General features: G+C 40.3%; 1 protein-coding gene across 1 annotated transcript; it reads right to left on the bottom strand.

Annotated features, from left to right (window-relative positions):
* Positions 1-2,421: 2,421 nt before the first annotated feature.
* On the bottom strand, positions 2,422-7,700 carry casq2 (calsequestrin 2). Its single transcript, XM_080479107.1, has 11 exons — positions 7,217-7,700; positions 5,341-5,425; positions 5,116-5,216; positions 4,900-5,011; positions 4,352-4,425; positions 4,133-4,263; positions 3,955-4,000; positions 3,813-3,867; positions 3,196-3,296; positions 3,030-3,104; positions 2,422-2,890 (listed from the first exon to the last, which is right to left on the bottom strand). The coding sequence occupies exons 1-11, from the start codon at positions 7,451-7,453 to the stop codon at positions 2,564-2,566; spliced, it is 1,344 nt and encodes a 447-aa protein (XP_080335233.1). The 5' UTR covers positions 7,454-7,700; the 3' UTR covers positions 2,422-2,563.
* Between the last annotated feature and the right edge of the window lie 2,814 nt (positions 7,701-10,514).

Raw genomic sequence — 10,514 nt, 5'->3', positions numbered from 1 at the left:
ATGCACTACAGATGACACTCACAAACTCTCATCTTTCTTTACTTGCATGTGCCAGTGTGTGCCTGCCTGGGAGAGCTCATTTTGAGGAGGATTTTGTGGTTTTCGGATACAAAAGTGAGTGCATTTGTGTGGTTTTTCACTTGTAGTATTATCTGCAGTCTGTCTCTACATGTCTTCGCTTTTTCTGTAATGACCGGGACATTTGATATACGCTGAATCACCGGCAGTCTTAGCTGGTATCATTTCATTGTCCTGCGTTACAGATGTATGTACAGTATTTATATGTCAATATACTTTATCCCTACAGACGTTTTTTATACAAAAATTGTGCATTGGTTAATGTTTTTTTTGAGAACGTGACAGAGATTTTTTTTTTTTTTGGTACTGATCTTATCTGTCTGCGCTGTATTTGGTCTGTAAATAGATCGCACCATGTTTGTAAATGTCAGAGAAATTGTAGGAGTATCTTAGACTGAATGCCAAACACAATACGACTGAACCCAGACAGTCGAGTCAGTAGTGAAGGAAAACACCCGACTGCTTGCGTTTGTACATTTCACTATGTGCAGTGTACGCGGATTGTTTAGTTTGACCTGCGACCAGGCGTAATATTCAGCTGGTGCGAGGTTTATGTAGTCGGAGTTTTCAGTTAAGTTTGCATGTCCCCTCCCCTGTGTGTGTGCGTGCCAACATTCATTAGAGGTTTATCGGTGGCAAACTTTTCCAAAGGTGTGAATGTGTGTGTGTGTGTATCCTTTCCACGGTCTCCGCTTCCTTTGCCTATAGTCTGGTTGGACTGAACCAGTTGATAAAGCAGTTGTAGAAGGAGAATTGGTGGATGTTGTATGACTCCTGAGCAACATAAGGTCAGTTGTGGCACCCATTGTCTGCAAATTCTGGAGAATTATGACCCAATAATCACGCAACATGCTCAAATTAAGTAACAATTGTTACAAGTTTATGTATTTGATCATATTTTCATGTCTCCAACCAATAAGTATATGTCTTAGGCTGATGAGATCGTGGCTTCACACGTCACACAACGTTCTTAGGTAATGTCAATAGATATGGTGCATCACTTCCACATCACCTTCAAAAAAGTAATACCCAGTGATTTCCTGCTGTAAAGTGTTTGAACAAGTGTTAAAATATCTATTATTTAGATTAAATCAACCCATTCCAGTGTCAGTATTTCTGCACAGTATTTCCACTGTCAACACAAGATTGTCACAATACTGCCACCTACTGACCACTACAGGAACACTATCAATCAAACTAAAAAGAATTTCTTGTCTGTATTTCTTAAAAACATTTGTATTTATGATGATGCTTGTTGTGTCGTACATTTATACTTACAAGAGTTTTACTGTGCTCTCAGACTGTGTAGTCTTTTTTTTTTTTTTTTTGTAGACCTCTTTAGGAATTTCTTGTTAACAACACATGTGCCTCGGTTATACATATTCAGGCTGTGCTCAGCGTACATGTGCCGTTTTCAAGTGTGTGTGAAATATGAGAGCTAGGACGAGAGAATGACTTTAGATAAAAAGAAGAAAAACACAAGTTTAAAAGAGAGAGATTGATTTTTTTTTTTTTTTTTTTTAAATGTCCAAATGGGATGCAGCCGACAAGTCGTTTCCGGTTCTTTTTATACTACGAAACATGTAAAATCACTGCAGTGGTGTCAAGGTCACATTTGTAAAAAATAAAAATACATTTTAAAACTATATTTTGCATTCATCTTTTGAAGGGATTTTCTTTGTTCCATTGCATTTCTGGGTGATCCCAATTTGTATTAGGAAAGCAATCCAAAACAGTAGGGAGGATAACCAGTTTACTAACACTGTGGTGTCCTGATTAAACAAAAAACAAAAAACTGAACAGATAGTAGGTAATAACATAAGAGGTGCAGGCAGACATCTTATTTTAGAACAGTTACTTACAAATTCAGAGGTTACAAGCAAACATTGAATTTGATGTTTGGATGAGATATTTTTAGTAATGATGTCTTAGTAGTCAGCGACTAAGACATACTACTTTAAAAGCATTAAGGTAATTCTAGTGGGATCATTGTCTTTGTTGTGCAAGAAAATAGTAGAAGCAGACCTGCCGTCTCTTTATCCACCTGATAAAAAAGGAAACTCTTTCAGTTTGTAGGGAAGTTATTATAATCAAGCATTAAGGTGTTATAAGAAAAAAATAATTAAGCAGGCGGATTGGTGACATTTACAGTTCTTTATTGTTACAGCCATGTGTCTAAACTCATATGTTTATTGACTAATGTTTTTTTTATTTAAATCCCCAAACCCCTTATAGGCTTATTTACATCATCAAAATCAAACATTATTTAATTCATTTATTATTATTATTATTATTATTATTATTATTATTATTATTATTATTATTATTATTATTATTATTATTGGGAATTAGTGCAAAGATAGTTATGTTTTTCTTAACCAGAAATGATTCTAATGTACAACAGTATTTCAGAAAGTTATATTCAAGTCAGTCTGGAGAATAAAGACTGAAGAAGAGGTAACATTGGCTACTGTCAGACTTTGAATTACTCATCATCATCATCATCATCATCATCATCATCATCATCATCATCATCATCATCATCATCATCATCATCATCATCATCGTCATCTTCGTCATCTTCATCGTCATCTTCGTCATCTTCATCGTCATCATCGTCATCATCTTCGTCGTTATCGTCATTGTCATCGTCATCGTCATCGTCATCGTCATCGTCATCGTCATCATCATCATCATCATCATCATCCTCAGTGTTAACTTTTCCAGAGAGCACATCTTCAATCCAGTCCTCCAGTTCCTGAGCTGTGGGCAGGTCTTCATCATCTTCCATTTCCATCCACACACTGTCCGCCTGCTCTCACAGAGAGAGAGAGAGAGAGAGAGAGAGAGAGAGAGAGAGAGAGAGAGAGAGAGAGAGAGAGAGAGACAAGTCCTGATGAAGGCCTCAGCACATTGCTCATGTCAGGTTAGGAAAGCGGTCGTTGACTCACGTCTGTGACATTGACGACTCCAATCTGTGGTCTGAACAGGTCCACTTTGAAGGTCTTCTCCCAGTAGGGGATCAACTGGAACAACCACAGGTATGCCACCATTTTACAGTTTAGATTGTGGATTGGAACTTTGACTCGTCTAACCCTGAGGTTGTGTCAGGCTCACCAGAGGGAAGTCATCAGGATCGATCCAGACGATGCTGAGTTCTGGTAGGTGAGTGTTGTCTCTGGCTACCTCCTTCAGGATTTCCAGGAATTCAAAACCATCTAGAAGAAAGCAAGTTCACACGACAATTAATTTAAAAAACAAAACAAAAAAAAACCTCTTTAAGAATTAGTTTACTTTGCAGATACTTTCAAACAAACACAACAAAATGTATAGAACAGAAAAACGTAAAGAGGTTAAAAGCCACTGAAGGCTTGTGTGGAACCAGTACTATTAACAACATGGATAAACAGCACATAAATATAAACAGGCATGAAAGGTAAAGGAAGACAACAATAAAATAGAGGTTAAAGATGAGAACATGACAAATAAAGCACCTAGAAAATAAGATGTGCATCTCGACGGGCATCTGAAAGTTTTGCTTTGAAGTATTTACTGCTTGTGACGGTTTCTGTACTGAAGCGTTTAGTCTGTGGAACAATATGTCTGACATTCTAAGAGCAAAGTGATGTCACAACCTTTAACTAGTGCATTACAAGCTCCCCTTTTAATCTCCTTTAACTGTTTGAGCACTTTTGTGGTTTGAGTAATTTCAGCAGCCTGGACTTTGATCCTACCAGGGTCCTCCTCCTCTGCAAAGGCCACAATATGGATGCCATCTATGTCATCCTCCTGCAGAGAAAGAAAGAGAAATGTTGCATTGCCCTCGACAGAAATGGTATATTTGTTGTCGGTGCAGCTTGGCGCCCGCACTCTCACCCAGGTTTCAAACATGTCTTCTGCACGCAGCTTTCTCAGCGTCGGTCTGATGGAACAGGAAACGCATCACACGTCCGAGTAGAAGTTAGTAAAAAGGTTGACCATTTAAATTCTCTCATAACATGTCATGAATCAGTGACGAGGAATCCACATTTGGAGGAAGATGCTCTTTGTTTACCGTCTGTGCTCAGTTATGAACTCCACAAGCTCCTCCTCAGAGAGAGGCTTGCCTGGAATGGTGACCGGCTCCTCCATGAAGGGCTCGTAGAAGTCGACTTCGTTCAGCTTCAACGTCAGCTCCTTGGCCACCTAAAGGAAAAAAAAATGTATCTATATAGATCAATGAGAAAAATCATGAAATAATGGATCACGTTCACATGTTTTCCAGGCTACTTACAGGTTTCTCAAACGTGGCAAAGAACTTAATGTAAGGCTGGAACTGCTCTGCAGCTTCTTTAAAAGCTTCATAATCTGCAGATAAAAGAGAGCAGGGGGAAGAACGAGTCATGTCCACGTTGTGTTCTTATGCTTTCATCATCCACGTCTGTTTGTTCTTTCCTTGCTCGTTGTATACTCGACATTTGCACAACAGCGGAGCGGAAATAGCTCAACTTTGACCCCAGCTTATTGCTCCCACAGTTGGTCAGATGGGATTGAGCTGCAGTTCTGTCACTGCGAGTAGATTACCCTGCAGTCAGTTACTCCGCAGCATGTGAGGGGGGAGCAGGCAAGCGGCAGCTGCGTGTGCAGGAGAGGTAAAAATGGATCTGATAATCCATTGAGATGAGTGGGTTAAAAAAAAAAAAAAAAGCACTCCTGCCACAATAAAGGGCATGCGCCACAAGATCACAGATCAATCAACAAGGCAGCCGGCTTTGTTCAGACTGCCAAAAAAACAACAACAACAACAACAAAAACAGATATCTTGCAAACATACATACTCACGCTCAGAGTCTTCGCTCTTGAAGTAGCCAATGAGCCGGATGTCTTCCTCCATCCTGTCGAAGGCTTTCAACTCCACAGCGTTTTCTATCACCTCAACGGGATCCTCCAGCAGCTGCAGCGCAGAACGGGAGAGAAGAAGATTGGTGGACGCCGCTGTCAGCCATTAACCCTGACCAGACAGAAGCAGATTCAAGGCCTCCTGATGAGTCGACTCACATCCAACAGGAACTCCACCAGGGTGTTGGCGGAGAGCAGACCATCGAACTCCACCACCCTGTCAGCCTTGAAAACATACACACTTCCCTCCTCCTCCAAGCCTGCCGCCGAAGAAAGCACACGTTTAAAGACTCCCATGACTTATTCAGCCTTAAAGTAAAAATGATGTTCTTTTATGTGGTTGCAGTAGAAAATCATCAGTTGCATGTACGCACAAATACTCACCCAGTTTCTTTGCCACTTTCGCGTCTTTGTGGGAGTCGACCGTTCCAAACCCAATGTCTTTCTCTTCCATAACCTGAGCTGCAAGCTGCAGATATAAATATATTTAGGTGTCATGAATAAATGAATTAAACACAAAAAGGGCTGATTACGCGACAGTTCAATTAGCAAGGAACATGAGAAATGTATTCAGTTGGGGTTTTGTGTTGTGGGGATTAAATTTTTTTTTTTAAAAAAAGCCTTTTTTGGTCATTAAATATTAAATATTATATAAAACTCCATGTCCAAAAGGGTGTTTGACAGCAATACCAAAGTTGGCAATATGACAGAGGGACTCAGGCTACCCCAAGGCCAAAGAGATACGGTTACATAATCACCACCATGACTGCCTCGTTCTAAATATAGCCGAAGCCAGCATATGCATATAATTGGACTGGTAATTGTTGTCGGGGGGTACAGTGAATGAGCAGTAATATTTAGGCTCTGCTGCAGCAAAGGATTTAGAAAACTAATAAAGTTAAAAGCTTGTGGACTTTTTGAGCAATGCATTGACCATTTCTTCTTCTTTTTTTTTTTTAGCGCCCTTCTTCGCACAATCAAGAATACAGTTGGTTGAACTTCCTTGCTGCCTTCAATGTCAAACACTTGGCAAAGTAACCGCAGCAGGAGATCCAACAGTGGCAGGAAGTGGTCGCAAAATAAAGTCCGAGATGCAAATGTGAGTGTCAGTGATGTGTGGTTTACCTGGAATATAAGATGCTGATTGTGTGGTAGAAGAATTATTGTAACCCAATTCATTAATGATATTGCAAATTAATTTTATTACTGCAGAAGCTCTTGTGTCTGGAATTCTTTTTTTCCCCTAAGAAATTCCCTTGTTCCATTCTAAATAAAACAAAAATATAAAAGCACAATCCTGCATTTTATTTTGTAGTGACAGTATAAGCTATCTCAGAAACAATAGAGCAAGTGACAAGCAGGCTAAAGTAATACAAGCAAAACCCATTTAATTAAACGAATTAGCAGCAGAGTGTTTTTGGTTAAAAAAAAAAAAAAAGTAAAGTCACTTCAAGCAGGCTGCTGAAACCGCAGAAAGACTTTCAAATTTGAGATAGTGTGGAAAAAAGTTGGATCAAATCTGCTCAATTAACAGGAGTGGTCACATGTGCGCAGAAGATTATAAGTTTCCTTTTCAAAATGACGTGTTTAGCCGGTGCCATTCCAGCACCTGTGATGTGTAAAATAAGAGAAGCTAATATCAGGTCTGCATGTTTCAGCTCAGATTACTCTCAGCAGATCAAAGAGCAGCTCGCCCCCTCAAGCCTTCCTGTAATGTGAGACGGGGCACAGTTCACGGTTCCCCGCTATGTGGGATTCAAACAGAGAGAATTGTTTGATCGATCAATTTGACATATTCAGCGGCGCCTGAGTGCAGATTAGCTTTAAGTGTTATTTTTGCATTGACAAGTCAAAGAGGAAGAGGTACCCGGTGCCCTTCAAGGCGTGCAGCTCGAAAACTCTATGCAGGAGCTTTCGGCCTATTTCTACCAGCAGCGGCGAGCCGCAGGAAGATGTGTTTCAGCGGGGTGGTGATTAACACTGAACAATGCTGAAATAAAGTGAAGTGACAGGAGTGTATCTCACTGCGGTGGATTCATGGAGTCCATACATGCTGACCTTGAGGAAACTCATGCACACTGACACTCACATGGGAGGGCTGGTGGATTTTCTGACCCTTCTGTCGCCCACTGGAGCACTAAAGATTAAACCTGAGTCTGTTTGGCAGCAATCCAAAGCAAAGTCATATTTCCTTTATCCATCCCTCAACTTCCTCTGCTTCTTTTCAGGCACTGCTTTCTGTTATTTTCTTATACTTTACCTCCAGCACCAACTCAGTCATCTGGTGTTGCTTCTGCAGCTCCTTGCTGTCCGGTACGGGCTCATGGTAGTACAGACAGAGCATGCTGTGCTTCTTCAAGGCTTTCTTGAAGTTCTTCTCATTGATATCAAGAACACGGTCTTTCCCGTCATACTGTGGGAAGTCCAGGCCCTTCTCGGCCGGAGCCAGAGGCACGAGGCTCAGGCAGGGCAGCACAAACAACCACAGGGGGAGCATGGTCCGGAGTCACCGCACACCTCCACTGCACGGTTCGGTCTCACAGTTTGAAACTGGACAAACTGGTCAGGTCACCTGCTTCCTATGAAAGAAACGGGTGGTGGTAGGAATGGTCAGGGAAAAAACTCGGGAGGTCCCTCAGTGGCAGTTCTCAGGCATTCCACGGAGAAATACTTTAAGTATCCTCAAAAAGTTATTCTCCCACAGCGATTACTCCTTCACGCCTCCGCTCTGCAGACACAAAGGCGAAAGAGTAGCACTCTCAGGCCTGTGGAGTACTGGGGGTGGATACCATACATAGCAACAGCCCTCTTCCCCAACCCGTGAAGGATAGGCCCATTTTTAGGAGACCAGTTGTTTGAATGCTAAAAATAAAACTCCAAGTGAGAGCGGGAGATAGCAGAGGATGACAGTGGGGCTTTAATAATGAGTTACTGTATTTTCTTCCTATGATGTCTCTTTGAGATCTTCATTGATGAGGTATGAGACCGTTGAGCCAAGGAGATTTGGGGCTACAGTTATTTAAAGGTGATCAGACAAAAGCAGATTTGATGTTTGATGTTGGAGTAGACGGTCATGGTGACAGCTCATTGGACAATCTGCAAACAGGTGTGCAAAGGGACACTCAAACAGTCTCTCAAGTTTGCATATGTGTGCTTGGCTTGTAAATATGCTGTCACATCATGGACTCAAAATATATGTATGAAAATTGGTATTTCTCATAGAGAGGAGAGGCTAGGCTAATGTCAACAGTCTGTCATAAATACAGCCTCAATTCAAAGGTTCTGGACAATGTGTCAAATATAGATGGACACTACTGAATATATAAACCCAGATGTGTGAGATTAAGAAGAATTCCCTTTTACCGGGGTTGTCACTGTTATCAAGCAGTTTGCATAGTAGTGTTTACACATAAACCCAGATTTGAACCTGTGTCCAATTTACAATGGCACTGCTGCTGCTGCTGCTGCTGCTGCTGCTGCTGCTGCTGCTGCTGCTGCTGCTGCTGCTGCTGCTGCTGCTGCTGCTGCTGCTGCTGCTGCTGCTGCTGCTGCTGCTGCTGCTGCTGCTGCTGCTGCTGCTGCTGCTGCTGCTGCTGCTGCTGCTGCTGCTGCTGCCTGGCAGTTTGGAATAAAGATAATGCTGACCTCTGCAGGCACAATATTGTTTGAACAGCTGAACAAAGCCAGATGATGACAAGTCACTGTGACTCAGTCTGTTAAGATTGTAATGGACTAAAGGAACAGGAATAGAATAATTTGCTTGTTTTTGTTTTGTTTGTTTTTTTTGTTTGTTTTTTGATTCATTTTGTATTTCCTTATATGATATTATATTGTTCAATGTTGATTAGCCACTGTTTTTCATTTTCTTCAGTAACTTTTGCAGTTTTCTACATTACCTGTTCAGAAGTATTCAGTCTCATTCAGTACTGAGTAAACCATTTTTTTTTTTTTTTTCTCGGATTAACATTTTCTGACAAATTCACTTGAGTGTTATTGAGTATAATTGACATTGTCTAAACATCAGGAAGCAACTATGTACTGGACCCAAAAGACACATATATGTTCATATCTGAATAGTCTCTTATTCAATTATTTCAGTGAAAACTAATAGAAACCTTCTGCATGGAGGAATTATTGTTGCACAAAGGTAAATTGAATTAGATGCCTTTGCTAGTGCCGGAATTATGGTGAAAGAATATTATTATTATTACAAGTAGTAACAGTAGTAGTAGTTTATTTCACATTTTCATTCTAAGTCTGATTGCACACTCATCAATAAGGACTTGATGTCGCCACTGAGATAAGAATCCAATACACTTTGAGGTGAATACATGTTATAGAATCACACTTATCTTGAGTATGAGGTTGGTGAGGGTGAGGCAGATTGAAGTACTCTGATCTTAGAGTAATTTTGCAGAAAATTTATTGCAGTCTATGTGTTCCCGTAACACAATAAGCTGCAGCGTCATCAGTTCACTCCTTCATATGGAAACACACTCAGTCGCTGCTCATATTTTATTTACTGTTTCTAGCTTTGCTTCTTTGCTGTTTATGTGTTTGTACCGTATATACTGGCTGGATCTGATAATGCAGCATGACCTTCAAGACGTTGGGAAGCAGGGAAAAAAGGCCTCCAGAAGTAATTTCTTTCATTTTTCAAACTTTGCAGTAATTTCCAAACACAAAGGAACTGATATTCCTCAGATTTGCAGTGTGTGGTGTTCCAAACTTCATGTGAGCATTTATTAAAAGGGAATATAATATCTGACCTTCTTTTTTCGATTAATGTGGTTGTGGTGTTCTGGACTCGAGAGTACTGGCTTCAAACATAAGACCTACTAGGACAAATTATGTGATCCAATTAAAAACGTTGTGACATAAAAGTGTATACTGCAATATACAATATAGTACACCTACGATGCAGGTATTTTGCGGTCTGTGTAATGATTACATCATGTCGCTAGATGGCAGTATTTCCAAATGAGCACAAACAAGCGATTACATTTGAAAGAAATATTCTACAAACTTTTCAGAAATGTCCAAAAACAGAAAGCTTGTCCAAGGTTTAAAAGGCAGACTAGAGTCCAAGCAGAATTTGACACAGAGTGAGGCACAGTGAAAGCAGTTATATCATGGCTGTAGAAAATACTTTCTGGGGGAATATTTTTTTATGCTTCAGGTTTGAGTCAACCACATGCAAACATTCAACTATATGCGCAGCTGGCTGAAAGTTTATTCCTGGCTTGTTATTCAGAAAGCACACAATAATACAAGTCCGAACAATCAGATAGAATGAGGAAGAATAATGTGTTCAACGTTCAACATCATTCTTCCCACCGAGAACTTCTTGATATGTATATTTATCATGTTTTGTTTAGTGTTAGTACAGAACAATGTGTTCAAGCAGCAACATGTAATAAGATACCATGATAACTGTTGCATCCTGAAATAATCATCATATCTACAGACAGTTTACTCAACCTAATTTATACAGATACACATGAAGATCACTTTGACAACCACATTAAGGTGCATTATTAGACGTCATGTCTCCAGTG

This window comes from Lipophrys pholis (assembly GCF_963383615.2).
Source record: "Lipophrys pholis genome assembly, chromosome: 13".
In the NCBI taxonomy this organism is placed as follows: Eukaryota; Metazoa; Chordata; class Actinopteri; order Blenniiformes; family Blenniidae; genus Lipophrys; species Lipophrys pholis.
Note: the sequence above shows the minus strand (reverse complement) of the source record. Positions and strands in the feature narration are given on the sequence as shown.

Coding starts and splice junctions, on each gene's coding strand:
- casq2 (XM_080479107.1), bottom strand. CDS start 7,453: ATGCTCCCCCTGTGGTTGTTTGTGCTGCCCTGCCTGAGCCTCGTGCCT. Junction 5,217..5,340: donor GAAAGTGGCAAAGAAACTGG/GTGAGTATTTGT, acceptor CTTCGGCGGCAG/GCTTGGAGGAGGAGGGAAGT. Junction 4,264..4,351: donor TTGCCACGTTTGAGAAACCT/GTAAGTAGCCTG, acceptor TTTTTCCTTTAG/GTGGCCAAGGAGCTGACGTT.